General features: G+C 40.5%; 1 protein-coding gene across 3 annotated transcripts in view; it reads right to left on the bottom strand.

Annotated features, from left to right (window-relative positions):
* The window catches only part of lrch1 (leucine-rich repeats and calponin homology (CH) domain containing 1), a 66,502-nt gene that overhangs the window by 29,181 nt on the left and 19,335 nt on the right, over positions 1–17,986 (bottom strand). For all 3 annotated transcript variants that reach the window (XM_068702069.1, XM_068702059.1, XM_068702054.1), the window contains exons 2-6: positions 14,108–14,252; positions 10,052–10,178; positions 9,518–9,623; positions 4,071–4,207; positions 2,429–2,559 (exon numbers count right to left, since the gene is read on the bottom strand). In XM_068702069.1, the coding sequence (XP_068558170.1) occupies positions 2,429–2,559; positions 4,071–4,207; positions 9,518–9,623; positions 10,052–10,178; positions 14,108–14,252 (646 nt within the window). The remainder of the gene's footprint in view (positions 1–2,428; positions 2,560–4,070; positions 4,208–9,517; positions 9,624–10,051; positions 10,179–14,107; positions 14,253–17,986) is intronic.

A 17,986-nucleotide genomic window follows, 5' to 3' on the forward strand; every position in this document is an offset into this window, starting at 1 on the left:
GCTGCAATTGCATGCGCGCGCACGCACACGCACACACACACACACACACACACACACACACACACACACACACACACACACGTAATAAATTAACCACCTGTGAACAACATCCACACTCTTCTTGTCTGCTGACTCATTTGAACAGATTAAATTAATTTCTATGTGATCTGCAGTCACAGAGCTGTTTCATAATAAACAGAACTGGTCACAACGAGTCCCTCTGTGATCTCTAACCTAATCGCAAAACACAAAACTGATTGCACGTTGATAATCATCGTTTAAATGCCAAACTACACAAATATGGATCTGCAGAGAAACGCTCTTACTTCATCGACTGAGTTTCACCGTCTCTGAATTAATGAAGTTTTAAAAATAGCATCAATCTGTTCTCAGTTTCCTCTGCAGTATAATGAGAGAAAGAGACCAACTACGTCTTACTCAACTATATTATACACTCTGGAAGAGGTGGTCAAGCAAAACACTCGCTTGACATCGCATTTCAAAAGTCACAGAAAGTCTACTGAAAATAGAAAGGCAAGTAGGAATAAATAAGCAAAAAGCAAGCAAATAAATAAAGGAAGAGGTGGAGAGAGGAAAATAATGAGAATACAACCTAAAACCACAGAAAAAGACTGAATAATGGAGACTAATGGAGAGAGAGAGGAGAAATCTGAGGAAAATAAAAGCATAAAGGATGTGTGTGTGTGTGTGTGTGTGTGTGTGTGTGTGTGTGTGTGTGTGTGTGTGTGTGTGTGTGTGTGTGTGTGTGCGTGCCCTAGAGAATAAGAACCATTTTTCCTGCCCACGTGTTGGGAGTGTTCTATGTGGGCGGACATTACAGAGCTCAACATCCTCTGAGAGCTCAGGCTCAGTTTCAGCAGGATAACGGAGGCTTTTCTTTTCTTTCTGTGCTCCATTTGTTTCAACTCATCCGTTATTTCTTCCTCTCTTCTGTCATTTATGAAAAGGTCTATTTCCTCCTTCCTCTATTCCTCCATTCCTTCTTTCCCTCAATCTTACAATCCTTTACATCCCACCTCCTTCAACCGGCCTGCCTCAGTCTTTTTTATCATGTTCCTGTGGACTCTGTAGCCAAAAACACTCCAAATGCCTCAGGAGCTCTTGCTTAAATGATATTATTAGACACAATCCCACAACTGTTGTGCTCCTACATGTTTCTGTAAAGCCACTTTCCTCCATCTCCTACTTTGATCAATCAGCTGCTTTCACTCCTTCATTACTCGGTTCCTAATGTCTATATGTGTTCCTTTGTTTATTTCATTCCTTCTCCATATGTTCTGTCTTCCTTTATTCCTCCATCCAGCAATCAGAAATAATGCATCATCCACCAGTGTGATTAAGAGCTAAAGCTCTGATGGCAGACAGTCTGTCAGTGTGACCCAGCAGGGAGTCAGAGGACAGATCACTTTCAGCTGACTAATGGAGGACTTGGCTCCAGCCGGAGAAACTGGTGAAAGCTTAGATCAGAGACAGCAGAGACACTCAGCATGCCTCCGCATAGTGTAATGTCATTAAAACCAAACTAAATAAACAGCTTTGATGTGATGAAACATGTTGGAGGCCCACAGCTAAGAAGAACTGACGGCGTTTAGGCAAATAACACAGAAGTTTGGACCAAAGATGATCAATTTATGATCATGTCACCGCTGTGACACATGGTCATCTAACTTGGGAATTGTTGATGACTTAAAGAGACACTGTTGATGCTTTGTGAAGTAAGTTTCTCTACTTTCTTACTGAGATACCACTCATGTCATGTTAGCTTAGCTTAGCATAAAGACTGGAAACAGAGGGAAACAGCTAGCCTGGTTTGTCTGAAGGTAACTAAATCCACCTACCAGCACCTCTAATGTTCACAACATGTTATATTGTATTTGTTAGTCTGACACTAAGTCACTTTACATCGTCTAAGCAGTCGATGAACTGGATCTGTACTTGCTGAACTCTGAACGCCTGAAATAATTGCATTTTATGAGGAACTGTATTTTGGAAACAGAAAATAGATCATTTCAGCTTTTAGATAATGTACGTGAAGTAAAAATCACATTTGATTTGAAAGATTTGCTTCATCAACACTGTGTGAAAGTCACAGCAGTCATTTTGGCGTGCGTTTACTCTGCAGCTGCTCTTTGTGACTGTGAACACGTTGAATGGAGCTCTTGTTTCATTTGCTTGAGGGCTCAAAGACTGATGAGGCAATTAGTCTTCTGTGTGCCACAACTGACTTCTACAGCGCTGCCATTAAGTTTTAATGGTTGAACAATTGATACCAGCATTAAAAAAAAAAAAACAAGAGAAGGAAGAGAGAGATTTCCCATCATGGTAACCACCGCAGCACTGATGCAGGAGAGAGGGAGGAGACGGTGCTTTCCCATTGGGGGATATTTAAGTTGCCGCAGTAACTGACCTGCCGGTGGTGGGCCGTGATAGGCTGAGTCGCTCTATGACAGGCAGGTACAGAGAGTCGGGCATCTTCTCACTGCGACACGCCTCGATGCTCAGATACTTGAATATGTGAACTTTTCCTTTTATACAGATCTGAAAAGGAAAAGAAAGATTAAACTAGTTCCTCTTTTTCTACCGTCTCAACTTGTTTTCACTCAGACATCGACCTAACCGCTGAGTCACTGAACTCTCGGAGCCTTCGTTTAACATTCACAGAGTGTCTTTTGTCCTTCAGCCTCTGAGACGATGCAGGTTGGTGCACACAGTTTCATATCAGCTCTCTATAAAACTGTGATGCAGTGCATGATTGATCGGTGCTGCAGATAGCCTGCTTAACAAATCATGTTTTCATGTGATTCCCATCCCAAGGGAGCATGAATAACATGGTCAAAATGAATATTAAGTTTTACAATTCTAAGTATATTCCTCATATCAATACATGTATTAATGAGTGTGTTTACAGGTGCACTAATATCCTGGATATGTGTTGCACTTGTTTCTGAAACCTGGATAAGCTACCCGGAGTAGTCGGATAGAAACCAGGACACTGTGGCATGAAAACATCTGAGTCATGTTTCTGAAGACTCTCTGTCGGTACAAAACATCGTGACTGAGGTGGTGATAAATCAAGAGACAACTGCAGGAACCAGAATACTGTTATGATCACGTTTACAGAGAGTTGAATAACCAGATTTCTCAGGTTCAATGTAAACATAATATCCTGAATGACATCGAAAGCAGGATAAGACTCTAAACCGGGTTAGTAATAGTAGCGCACGCAAACACACTCAATATGGCAAATGTGTGCCAGATCCCACATAAGAACAATGAAAAGTGTTCCACGAGCGTTACATGAGACGTACTGCAAGTTTTCAGTGTGAAGACGTGACAGCTGACACTCGTTGCTATTGACATTATTAATTTCAGCAACAAGGAAGCTCTCCGTTATTTTGTCTTTTAACTTCCTGGCTACACCAGAAGTGAGAATGAGTGTTGTTGTGTAGATAGACGTCTGCTGCTGGTGAACTTTATCTGGATGTGATCAAATAACTGATCGGTTTTATAATCTGAAGGTCTGACAGAGCTGGAGGAATCTCTTCTGACAAACATCCACTGAATACATGATCAGCTGCTCATTACTGTACTCATTATGTCAGTACATGTTTATAACAACATGACATCATAACACAAGTTGTCAATATGTCTTCATCCAGAACGCAGAGTGGTCCAGTTAGTTACACTGTTGTATAAAGTTCAGTTATATATGTGATGGACTTATTATTATTATTATTATGCAACAAGCTAATTATTCCAAACAATATTGTAAATGAAATCTATTCTATATTACACAGTTGGGTGCAAAATATGTTTTTGATTCACGTTAATTAATCAGAAGAGTTGAACAATGCAAATAAATTTCAGCATCCAAGTTTTCCACCATAGGAACATTGAGTGAGCTCGTGAGTTGATGCTCTTTTTAAATCTGATATCCGTGGTGGATGGAAATGGAACAAGTGTGTGTGTGTGTGTGTGTGTGTGTGTGTGTGTGTGTGTGTGTGTGTGTGTGTGTGTGTGTGTGTGTGTGTGTGTGTGTGCGTGCGCACCTGTGCAGGTGGACTTTGAAGGGGGTTGTTTTCTAACTGGAGGGACTGGAGCTGTTTCATCTTCCTGTAACACACCGGGATGGTCGACACCTTGTTACAGGAGAAGTCAAACTTCACCAGAGGAAGAGCAGCCAAGTCTGCAAGAAGAACACAAGAACACACACAAGTTAAACACCTTCGTCTCCTTGATGTGAGTTCTTAAATTAGATTTAATTCAGTCGATTCAATTCTGACAGTTTTTGAGTTAATTCACAGTCACTCAGTTATATTCTGGGAATCTGGTACCACAAAGCTTGAGGAACAAAGCTGTACACACTGTACAGATTGTGGGTACAGTGCATCACTTCATGGTGAGGATTCTACCATGTAAGTCGTAGCAGTTGAGTACCAGAATCTTATTCTTACTCACTTTAAAACAGTCAGGGAGTCAGGATTAATGAAACATATACAAGAAGCTATGTTTAGTAAGAGTTAAAATCCCATTACACACACACACACACACACACACACACACACACGTCTCAAACCGCAGACATGTTTCCCCTCACACAGAACAATGCAGCTGTTGTTATTTTCAGAGGTGGTTTTTGATCGTTAGCAGACGAAAGTCTCACTGTTTCTCTTTGGGTGAACTTTATTCCTCATCAGAACTAAAATAACTGAAATAAACGCCTCTTCTAACTGTACTTGACTGGAGGCCCTGAGCTGTAATATCACAAGGCTGTTTAATGATCAAAGGGAATGCAGCCGGCGGGTCATAGTCAAAGTAGGAGCCTGCAGAAATACATATATACACACCAAGTACACCGGCTTCAAAACTTAAATATTACCAGATAAGTTAAAAAGATGAAGAGGCGGTTTAAGTTTGACTTCTCTAAATGAGTGACGATGAACATGGATGCTGAAAACGTATCTTTGTGTTTCACAGGTTTTAACAGCGAGCTGTGAGAAACATGTAGAGCAGAGATGTTCACCATGTGATGCTGGAGAGACATCTTCAAATGTGACCTCAGGCTTCCTTCAGTAGGAAGAACCAACAAGGAAGTCATGAAACAGGACCTTTAAAGGAACAGTTGGACTTCAACTTAAAACAGTTGGACATTTTGAGAAATACACTGACACAATACACAGCTTGGCTTAGCATAAAAACAGGAAATGTTATAACTATGTATTAGTGAAGCATCAGTAATAAATTTAGATTTTTCCTGTTTGTCTTTTTTGAACCGATATCAAAAGTAGCAAATATCTGTGAGAGTGTGTCGATGAGACATTCTGAGCATTAGTAATGTCAATAAAAAGGTATTAAACTTAAAAAGGTAATATGAATGCATTTTGTCACTCCTATTATTGGATCTTTTTCTTCTTTTTGGGATAATCATATTCTGAGTCTTGCAACTACAGTTCCCATAATGCTTTGCAGGATGCAAGCAGAAAGTATAATGTTGCCAGGGCTTCACTAAGTTAGCTGTGGGCTCCATCTTGAGCCCCTATAGTGCAAACATTTTGGCAAATTTGCCATCAGCTATCAGCCATATGTCTTTGCAAATAAACACTGTGGTTATGAGACGAGTTGTGAAATAGGAGGTATGTCTTTTTTTCCTATGATTTCCATGAAGATTTAAGGACATTTATCCACAAAACGTTAAGATTTTCAAATTAGAAAAGTGTATTTGTATCATGCTTGAGAGTTTAAGATCACTTTCATTGGGTTGGACAGTGAAATGAATTCCGTGGTGAGACGATGCATGATTCAGCGTGTGCACGGTTTACTAATGGGCTGCAGACTCAGTGACAGGCGGACCTGACCCTCATGAACCCTCTGTGCTCTCTCTGATCTTCTCTTCAATAGTGATCAAAATAATCCTGTGTGGAGTGAACCACAGTGACCCGGTGAGGCCGGGTGGAGCGACACCCACAACCCATGAGACCGAGAAAGAAAGTATGTGTTTTCATACACACAGCCGTTCATAAGGTTGGAATCTCCTGCCACAACAGCTTGATTACAGTCCGATGGCTGAGGTTTGTGTTTAGCCAGAATGACAATTGAAAGGGCAGAAACAGAAAAATATCCGTCTGAGCAACAGTTCAATAAGAATAAAATAAATCAACAGTCATTGGGAAAAGAAACCGGAAGCTTAGCATTAAAATATGTGCAGATTTAAATATGAACAGCTTCCTGTTTCACAATAATGCCGCTAACAAGCTGGAATTAACTGGCTTGTTGCTTTAGCAAAACTATTAATCAAACTTCACAATTAGGAATAAGAAGGTTATTGTAGGGATAGCACTATTGGAATAAATCATAGTTTAAACTCATCCAATCTGACCACAGAGTGGGGAAAAACAGACTCACTCAATATGTATTATTCCTATGATAATATGCTAAAATCAATAAATAAATGTTTATTTAGAGCCGAATTGCACCTGGGGTTCATTAATAACCAAGGCTCACTAACATTGTATTGCTGTACGTCCCTGTCTTTACTTAATTTCTTATTTTTGGGTCTTTCTGGCAGAGTTTCCTGGAACAATGAGCGGCAGCAGCAGGACATGAGGATGTTTTGTCTACAGTAGAAGAAGAAACGCATGCTGAGGTGTCTGTTTCTATCAGCTTTTACTGCTTTTTTTGAAACATGAAAAATGATCAAACCACTCATTGTGCATAAACCAACATGAGCATGTTTGGAAACACCCACACATTTGCCTAAATTTGGCAAATTATGGCCAAATAAACCAAAATCTGTTGTTACTTGCACAGTTGGAGGTTTGCATCTGTCCCTCACGATCAACACAAGCAAACACAGTTGTGAGAATCCATTGTATCTGCTGTAAATCCAAAGCTGATCACAGCTACAGCAGGAGGAATCTGATACTTAAACATAGTGCTAACTATAGCTAATTAATGGATTAAAATCTTTCAAGATTATCAAATGAAACAATTGGCTGTTATTCTAAATCAAATAGTACGTTTTGAAGTGTCACTTTAAGTGGCTTTCTGACGCTGTGATTGGCAAAACTAAATGATTAAAAGTCAGATTTAATAGTTTTAGTACTTCTTAAATGTGTAACTGTTTCCCTTCTTTGATGTAAAACACATTGAGGTTTTCATTCCTGGTTGTTTCAGGCACTCTTTAAATAAAAGGATGTGTATTTGCAAGTGTGTGTGCGTGTGTGTGTGTGTGTGTGTGTGTGTGTGTGTGTGTGTGTGTGTGTGTGTGTGTGTGTGTGTGTGTGTGTGTGTGTGTGTGTGTGTGTGTGTGTGTGTGTGTGCGCACAGGAATCCTCATACAAACAGAACAGACTGATGTTTGGATTTGTGGGAAGAAGAATCCATTCAGGGAGTCGTATCCTGCAGCCTGACCGACGAGCCCATCAATTATGACACAGAGATCATTACAGACTCTTCCTGACAGCGGCTCATAATTAAAACCTCTTTTAAGGCGGTAATAATGTCCGCTGAGCTGCCGTCATGGAGGGAGGGCCGACACCAGGTTACAGGATAAAAATATATCCTGTTTGTAATACATGATAAACACTCTGTGAGGACAAATGTTTGAATTTAGTTCAAAGCGCTCCTTTAAAAGACACAGAGGAACTGTTGTTTGTAGTAAAGCAGCACCAACAAATAACACTATATTTCTACATCCGCACAAGCAGCTCTTTGAGGCCGTACAGCTAAGTACTATTTCTGTATTTGTGTTATGGCATATTTTGCAGTGGTGGAATGTAACTAAGTACAAATCATAAAGTACAAATTCAAGGTACTATACTTGGGACATTACCATTTTATACTTCTACTTCAATATATCTCAGAGGTAAATATATATATGTATATATATATATATATATATATATATAGGGCTTCAGTCCCTTTTCAGAAGACAGTTTTTCATCCCCGTCCTGTCAAGTGAATCTCCAAATTTTGAGTGTTTGTGAAAAACTAAGGAATGAAATGTTCCTTCATGTGTTGAGAACATTCTCCGACCGATAAAATACTGAAATACGTCGTCACAAAGCTGAAAACACAGCCGTTTGTCTGAGCTCATGAAAAGTAGACATTTTAGAGATACGAGGTTCTAACAGGACAGGGAGGCTACAAACACGTGATGACCTCACAGAACATCATGCATCGCTGTGCATTACTTTTACTGAAGTAAAGGATCTGAATACTTGTGCCACCACTTATATTTTGTGCTGCCAAGGCGATGTTTCTGGCTTTGAGGATCATTTTTCCATCAGGTCTGCCGATCTGATCTTGTTCAACAAGTTCAACAGATATTAAATCAAGAACAACATCCCTCCCTTCGTCAGGCTGCCGTCCAGTCTGCTCGGTCCAAGCCTCCCCGCCGCTGTGGCATCGAGCCGCTCGGCCGGGTCAAAGCTCATCAATCAACCCGGGAGACGGTCACAACAAGCATACGGCAAGACGGGAAAACACAGCGATGAATCCAAACAGGCTGGACGAGTCCAGGTGCAGGAACAGACGGATGAATCATCCAAACAGGCATCAAAAATATCTTCCTTTTGTGCAATACTTCTGTTTTAAATCTGTGGAAACATTACCAGCATGATAATGATTCATACAAAGTGAAAAGTATAGCAAAAATATGTTATGTTGTCTTTAGGGCACCGTCCTATCAGCCGAGGGTTAGTCAGAACATAAACAACCATCATCTATGACGTGTACTGTGAAACTATATTAAAATGCCTCTTTTAATAACATTAACAACTTTAATGGTTCATATTTATACTTTATCTGCTGCTTTCTTTATTCTGCAACTATTTAAACTCAATATCTTGACATCTGGACCGTTTTTTGGACAAAACAAGACCATCACCTTGGACTTTTTCACTACTTTCTAAGGCCAATCGTCAGAAGATGAATCAATAATGAAAACAAGCCTTAGCTGCAGCCCTCATCTAATAAACAGTTCTAAAATGAGACTGGATCCTCAACAGAGCTTAAGTATATTTTTGGGGTCTTTTGAGGGTGTGGCAGTGCATACAGAGGACTCTGTGGTCTCAAATGCACCCCCCTTTCTTGAATGCAGAAAGGATTGTTCGAGCCACACGTCAACAATCAATACAAGTAATAGCAGCATTTCATATTGCCTTCTCGAAGTGCACGACCCTCTTCTGTAAGATACACACACACACACACACACACACACACACACACACACACACGTAAGGTAGGAGATGTTAAGTGTTTGTTTAATCGGAATCTCTGCTAAAGAGAATGTGAATGGTAGCTTCGTCTACATTACTCTCTGAAAGAACTAAATCTTTTGCAACCAAACTTCACCAACTGATTCGGTCTCTGCTGCCCACAATCACCCAAATAGACAAGACACTTCATTTAGTGTTAAGACATAAGAAATGACAAAAAAAGGAGAATTTGGGCTAAACCTAACCCGGAGAAAAAGGCGCTTCTGTCACAAACTCACCTTCTGGCAGGACGCAGAGAAGGTTTCGGCGAACGTTTAGTTCCCGTAAAGCTTTGAGTCTGCCGATGTGGCGAGGAAGAGCCGTGATCTCGTTGCAGCTGATGTCCTGCAGAAAAACAGAAAACACAACTCATGCTGTAAGCCGTTAAAGCTCGTGGATGCATTTCATTTTACTATATTATATCTTTATAGTAAAGCCCAACGGCAGACATACATCTCAAATATGACTCCAGTGAAAATGATGTTTAAGTATTTCATATTCATTTTCCTTGAATATCTTTGGCTTCAGAGAGAACAACAGCGTAGCGACAAACTTTATCATTCACTGAATGTTGGTAGATTTTAAATCCTACAGACTAGCTCATGGCAGCCGTCGCCATGTTGAGAGCCGTGTGGAGGCAATAGATCTCTGAGTGTTGAATTAAGCACCTTTAATACAATCACACACAATACACAAACACACACACATATATATATATATATATATATATATATATATATATATATATATAGATAGAGTACGAAGAGTCTCACCAGCTCCATGAGACCGTGCAGCTGTCCGATGGTCTCCGGCAGGCTGACCAGCTTGTTGTTGCTGGCGTTGAGGACTCTCAGAGGTAAACCACACAGACAGGCCGGCAGAGAACCCAGCTGGTTACGACTGCAACACAAACATCACCGTCATGTGACTTCATTTATGTCACACTCTTCAAGAAACTATTTTAAAAAAGCACTTCTTTTTAGCAAAACTAACCATCAAGGTAAGCGTGGCACATTTACATTTTTAAACTGTCAGTGTTCTTTCTGAATAAATAATAAACAATTCAGTCAGACAGCAAATTCTAACAGCAACTGATAATCAACTGTTTCAAAAACACGAGGAAGAAAATGAATGAGAACGCAGAACCCGTACATATGAATATTTTAACACCAAATCCTTCAACGCTGCATTAAAATTAAATGAAGAGACGTGAACCGTGAATGCATTATGAAATAAACGTATTCTATAATGTGATTTCACGTTCTCACTCTAGAAGAACTGCTGTTTGTTTGGTAACACAGAGACAACAGAAAGCCTCATGGGTGAAAAATAAATATTAACTCACATCAACAACACTTTTGCTCCATGTTTGTACATGTGTGTGTGTGTACAAACATGCAGACAGACATACTTATGATACAACCGGGTATCAGATGGTTTAAATCGCAGAACTTTAAAGATATGTTATTTAGAATACAAATTACAAACTGGTGTTAGTAGCATGTAGCGCTGCAGTGACACAGAACCGGGTGAAAATCTTCCCTTGAATGAAGTAGACCTCAGTCACATTGTATTTGAAGTAAAAGCCCAGTGAAATCCACATTCTGACAACCTGAGTGCAGGATGAGGCATTGACCATTTACAACCATTCGACAGAAGGAGAAAATAAGGATTTGATGAGATTTTTGACACAGGGACACAGGATTAAACCTGTGAAAATGTATTTTTCAGTTCACTGGGTCTTTAACAGAGACGAACACTGTGCAGTCTGAACCCGGCTTTAGACTACAATCAGACTCTCACTCACCTGACAGCTGTCGTACCGAGAGCAACCAGAGAATGAATCGAACTTCATAAAAAATAAAAATTGCAGGTACCAGACTTGATCCCGATCCTGCTGATGGGCTCAGGATGTGTGACTATTTTTAGGCCAAATTCTTACTTTGACATCTCAAGGGAAGGTCTGATTTGTTTTTATAACAACAGAAACGTGGATTGCTTTCAGCACTAATGCTGCAAATATGCAGAGTAGAGACACTAGACTTCTACTGTACGTCTACTGTATTTTAATCTAAAGTGAACCCTTTTTCCTGTTGACTCGTCCTCTCAGCTGCATATAAACAGCTCTCGTCTGAGGCTTCCTCAGCGAGCCACGCACTTCTGCTTTGAGTCAAGTTTCAACTTCAAATTGCACTTGTAAGAGGAAGGTGTAAAACGCCAGAAACACCCAAAAAAACCAAGAAATCCTGATAATAATAACAAAGGGCTTCATCACTTTTCCTTTAGGAGGCTGTTTAATAGGTCAGAGCGTGATGCATCACCTCCGGTTTCTTTGTTGTAGTTCAGAAAAACACAATTATTAAAGCAGCTCGGTGTTAGCGTCACTGACAACTTGATAATAAATTTATATACTTTTACTCAAACCATGTCCAAAATAACTCCTCGTAGGTGAAGTAGTGTCTCTCTTTTCCTCTTTGGGCGTTCTGTGTAATAAATCTCACTGAGAAAAGCAAACGGCGTCTTTGTTCTCTGACCAGTAAAAGAGAAACACAAGCACACATAATACACATTAACACACACAAACAGATATATGTACCACACACACACACACACACACACACACACACATTCATCACAAGACTGTGAAACCCCCTCTGACTCAGCTCTGAAAATAACATTCAGGAAACATATAAGTGAGTTTGTCCAGCTGTTCACACACATTTTAGGAGGCAATGGAGAAAATAACAAGACTAAGAGTCTACAGTGCTGCCAGCAGCTCTGTGAGGCCGTACAGCTGAGCTTTGAGTTTAAAGCTGAACGCAGCATGCTAACACGTTCATAATGACAACGCTAACATGCTAATGTTTAGTAGGTATAACGTCTACCGTGTTCAACATCTTATATTAGTGGGTTAGCGTGCTGATCAGCAGTAAACACAAAGTACAGCTGAGGCTGATGTCAGTAGTTCAGCACATATTTGGTCATAAACCAAAGCATTGTACAAATTAAAATGTTAGTCTGATGATGGAGCTAGATGAAACGTTAGATCACCAAAATTATTACAATTCACCATGAGGGGGAGATGAACGTGTGAATCACATTTCATCACAAATGTGACCAGCACGCACGCACACGCACACACACACACACACACACACACACACGCGCGCGTTTCACGCATGCTGGTTGTTCTCCAACCAGATCATTTAAAAACCTAATTAAATTGATCATTCATTAAATTACTAATTTACTCAGTGATAGCAGCATGACTGGAAAGAGTGTGTCTGTGTGTATGTTGTTTGAGAGAGAGTGTGTGTGTGTGTGTGTGTGTGTGTGTGTGTGTGTGTGTGTGTGTGTGTGTGTGTGTGTGTGTGTGTGTGGCATTTTTAACATCTTTTTTTAAAGATCTATATTTTAATATTTTGTTTATTTGTGGTTATCCAACCTGGTCAGCTCTTATGCTATTCATATTTAAATATGTTTTTATTGTATAACTTTCATACGTTTTAACATTGTTTCTAATTTTGTTTAGTAAAACACTTTAGGCTTTACTAAGCATCATTTGCATGAAAGGTGCTATACAAACTATCTTTATTATCATAATTATAATTAATATTCCTGATATCTATTTTTGGTTACTTGAGTCTAGATTAATTTATTTTTATCTTCAGAGCTGCAGCTAATTATCATCGTATGAAGTATTTTCTAAATCAGATTTCTAATAAACCAATTAAACCAACCAGTGAATCATCAGTCTCAAGAGAACAAACACGTTATCATTTCCCTTTGTGACGCCCTCAAATATGAATTATTCTATTCCAAAACCCAAAGACATTCATGTAACAAGCCATCATATATTATCTCCACATCAGAGAAGCTCAAACTATGTATAGGACTGACATTTTGGATTATTTTTTGTATCTATTTATCTACCAATTTCTTTTTAGAAAAAAGTGAAAAATGTCAATCATTATTTTCTAAAGTTCAAGGAGAAGTCTTTGAACATCTCCAAACAGCCCAAAACTCAGTTGAAACACAGATGAGCAGAAGGAAGCAGAGAATGTTGATTCATCATTTCAACATTGGATTATCAGATTCAAGCTCAGAAGACTAATAGATGTTTTATGTTGTGATTTAATAGCAGATCTGAGTCTCACACAGATGACAGTGTGGAGACAACAGCACCTTGACCTTTAAACACAATCTGAGAGAGTGCAGCGCAGAGTGTGTGTGTGTGTGTGTGTGTGTGTGTGCGTGTGTGTGTGTGTGTGAGAGAGAAGGTCAGCAGCAGGTGTGTGTGTGAGAGAGAGGCCTTTTAATTTAACTAACAGTCCACTGAACACCAGCTTTATGTGTGGACACAGTTCCCCCTTCAGCATCGATGGTACAACACGCACGCACGCACGCACGCACGCACGCACGCACGCACACACACACACACACACACACACACACACACACACACACACACACACACACACACACACACACACACTCCTGCAGTGAGTCACCTAGTTGAAACAGTGAAAGCGCTGTGACAGTAAGCCGGCAGACAAAACACAGTCTGCTGACATTAAAAGGACAATAACACTGTTTTTATTTTTGCTTCGTCACTCTGATTTGGCCCAGTGGTCTGCTCAGAGTGTCTGACAACACACACACACACACACACACACACACACACACACACACACACACACACACACACACAGCTAAAACAACAAGGACAACATGGCATTTGGGACCTACAAGTTCTCCCTGATATATTAGAGAGAGAGAGAGAGAGAGAGAGAGAGAAGAAAAGCTTCGGCTATGTTAACTGTGCGTACCTGAGATTTAAGGAGGTGAGTGACTGCAGGCCGATGATGCTGTCTGGGATGGTCCTGATGCAGTTGTGATACAGACTCAACGTCTCCAAGGCGACCAGGTGACACACCTCTGAGGGGACGTCGGCCAGTCTGTTCTTTGAGAGGTCTGCAGAGACAAGAGGGAATAAAACAGCATTCAATGATTGTTTTTACAAATACAGATGAGTCGGTTTGTTTCTTAAAGTAAAAAAAGAGGAGAACGCTCTAAAATATTTTATTATTAAACCATCAAACAATCCATTAACATGTAACAAACATGTTATACGTTTGTATTCATTTTACGAGCATCTGGCTCCTGAGGATGAGGGTGGTGAAAGTAGGCAGACAGCAGTTTTCTTTTTTTACAGAGTCGACAAACAGTCGATATATATATTTCTTTGTAATTTCTCCGTCTACTGTGAAGAACCCAAAACACTTCCACACTCTGCCCCTCAGTGACCTGACTAAGCAAAATGTGTGCTCTGTATGAAACCCTCAAATATTCCCACAGTGGTGCAAAAAGTTCAGTTGTTGTTGAAAGTGATTTAGAGAAGTGTTGATTCAATGCAGTATTGTGGTACTCAGGGATCACAGACTCTATATGAGGTACAAATGTCGTCAAACTCAGGGAAGTCGGTGCAGCGGTGCGGGGGAGAGAAGTCGGCCGCTCAAGGCCAGGATTGGTGACATCACATCCTGCTGTAAGTCGGCAACAACAATATCGACTTCAGTTATCAGCTGCGGCCAAAAAAGGCCAAGAAATGTCAGGCCAATTACTCCACATTGTTCTCGTGAAGCTGAGCTCTTAAAAAACACATTTTGTTTTGTTAGCGGAGCGAGAACTCCCCGAGAGTTCATTTCCTCTGCAGGCAACAGTCACGGAAAAGTTCTGTTTGGATTCATCCGACGCGGCCTCACAACAAGAAGCTACGTCTCACTTGAGTACAGATGATACAGATTACATTGTTGACGATCAACACTGAAGTTCTCTGGGAAAAAATGTGTATTTTCAGGAATCTCCTTCCTCCTCGAGAAACAAACGCGTCGCTGAACAGGACTAAAACACTGCTGGTTAGCAATGTCAACAGGGCAGTTTAATGGTGGAAGATAAATTTCATTTGTTACATTTCAGAAGCTGGAACAAGAGCATATTTGGTGTTTTTGCTGTTGATGTACTGCTCACCCGACTGGGATGTTCTGACAAATTTGACTTTACAAACTGCAGCAGAGATTCTGTCAGTAAACAGCGCAGCGGGGATATTCAATCACTGCGCATCAGCAGCACAAGCAGTGTTGCATCACGGGTCACCGAGTCACAGGAAGTGCTATTTAAAACAACGTGGTTGAGAAACAAAGAGCTCGTCAGTCCAGCTTTCATCCTCCGAGCAAACAGCCGCAGTCTGACTCAACGACCGGCTGCAAACACACTGCTGTTACTGGCAGAGAGTGTGTGTGTGTGTGTGTGTGTGTGTGTGTGTGTGTGTGTGTGTGTGTGTGTGTGTGTGTGTGATGTCTAATATTCATAACCACTGCAGACATTTAACCTCGAAAATAATGCAGTGGACATCATTACATAGTATTCACTGCAGTGACCTTAATAAAAAACATGTTTCACACAAACACAACACAAAAACTCTCTCTCACACACACACACACACACACACACACACACACACACACACACACACACACACACACACACACACACACACACACACACACACACACACAGAATAAGAGCGATGCTTTGGGGACACATCAGTCTCACAGACACACATCTGTCAGGTTGCATTTGAATGCGTCTCCACATGACTTCATGTGAGTTGACACAAGTGATGATACAGGCCTAAGGTCATGTAACCCATGACACACATACACACAGTACTGTTACTACTACTGTTACTACTACTGACCACGCCTGACTGATACATCAGCATGTCAAATATGGAAATATTATATTTTATAGTGCTATTTGCAAATTTGTTTATGTTTTGTTGGACCGCAAAATCAACACAACACAAGGTGAACTTACTATTGAGGGGGAATGGGGAACTGAAGCTATATCGCTCTATAAAAATCCACCAGCCTCCAAGTAGAACACATGAGTCTGAATGTTCGGATTTGAATTCTGGGAAGCTAGAGAATGACATAAAAACATAAAAAGAAATAACGGACTCCACTTTCTACCGTAGAGGCAAGACATTCTATTAATCAGTGAGAAAGAGAAACACGAGACGAACTGAGCAGAAAGTGAGCATCAGTTCCCTGAGGGTCTCACACACACACACACACACACACACACACACACACACACACACACACACACACACGCACGCACACACACACACGCACACGCACACGCACACGCACACACGCACACGCACAACTGTAAAAGTCCAATAAAAGTAAAATGTTACTAGAAAGTATGCTTAGAGAGCACAACACAATAACAGTTGCTGCTGATGAAATGAAATCACTTCCTGTCCAGAACTCTGAAGTCTGTTCGGGATTCTTCTGAAGCTCATCACTAAACCTCAGGCATGTTTCAGAGAACGTGAGACGATAGAGGACTTGTTTCAACCTGCAGCATCAAACGAGGCTTCTCAAGGCTTCAGCCTCTGTTGTTCCCGATCGTCAGATGCCGATGACGACGACCGTGAATGAGCCTTCATGCTGAGCTGCTGCTGCTGCTGGGTACGGTCGGCCTTCATATTGACGACATTTACTGCTGCAGACACTTCATTAGTGAGCCCGCAATGTGGGACAAAACTCAAGGTCTTGCCAACCTCCTAAGAAGAAACAACATATTATGGTTTAGAACTTTAGTCTGTGTCCTTAGAAGTTCTTTATAACAACTCGCAAGTTACTAAACTGGTTTGCAGCAGTCAAACGTAACGTTGAAGCGGGTGAGATGTGGCGTTATTATTGTCGTAGCAGGCAAACTGTTCGGCGTTAAGTAACTCCACGCTGCACAAGAACTAGTTTGTGTGATGCAACAAGCTTTACTTTAGTTATATATTTCATTTAGTGAACACTGACATTATAACTCTACATAATAAACGCTATAATTGTCCCAGATGTGATGTTTTACTGCAGAGTGAAATAGAAAACAAGCTAAAGAAATGTAGCCGAGGGTTGTGTTGCGCCTATACTTTAGAATTCACTAGAACCTCTTCTTTCTTTTTCTCCTTCCACAATAAAAGCACCAGACACACACACACAGGAACACTGCTTCCTAGAGAGCTCTTAACGTACTCAACATAATAGGTTACAGAAATATTAAAATGAAATATTTTCTCAACATAAATGAAAGCAGACTTCAAAATCAAACAAATGTCCACCATTTTTGTTTTGTTTTTTCAGCCACGAGTCTCCTCCTCCTTGTGGTTTAAGCCCTATTATTTTCTGCTGCCTTTTATAGTCATGTTTAAGGCTTTTGTATGATCATATTTTAAATTATTCACTCTTTTAATGTTTGTTCCTTTCAATGTTTAAGCGTTTGTAAAGCATTTTGAACGATCTCCGACGAGAAGACTTCTCTGCTAACAGGCAATAACAAGACAAAACTGCAATTAAACAGCATAAAAAAATGAGTTGAGAATCATTTTCACAACACTGTTTGTTAATGAGATTTCCTCACACCTGCAGGCAACTGAACAGATCAACGTGAGAGAAGTTCATCTTCTGGATGAGGAAAAGTGCCGATGCTTTAAATACAAAACACACCCTGAGAAACAGGCGCGGGGCTTCCTGTGTTAATAACACTCTCCCTCTTACGGGACAGGAAGTGATCTCATCGAGATGCATTGTTGTCGACGTGCAACCTCTGAACTCTAGAGGAGGAAAGCGATGAAGAACGCT

The sequence above is a fragment of the Cebidichthys violaceus genome, unplaced genomic scaffold (assembly GCF_023349555.1).
Source record: "Cebidichthys violaceus isolate CVI_PGR_0920_01 unplaced genomic scaffold, fCebVio1.0.p SCAF_11, whole genome shotgun sequence".
Classification (NCBI taxonomy): Eukaryota; Metazoa; Chordata; class Actinopteri; order Perciformes; family Stichaeidae; genus Cebidichthys; species Cebidichthys violaceus.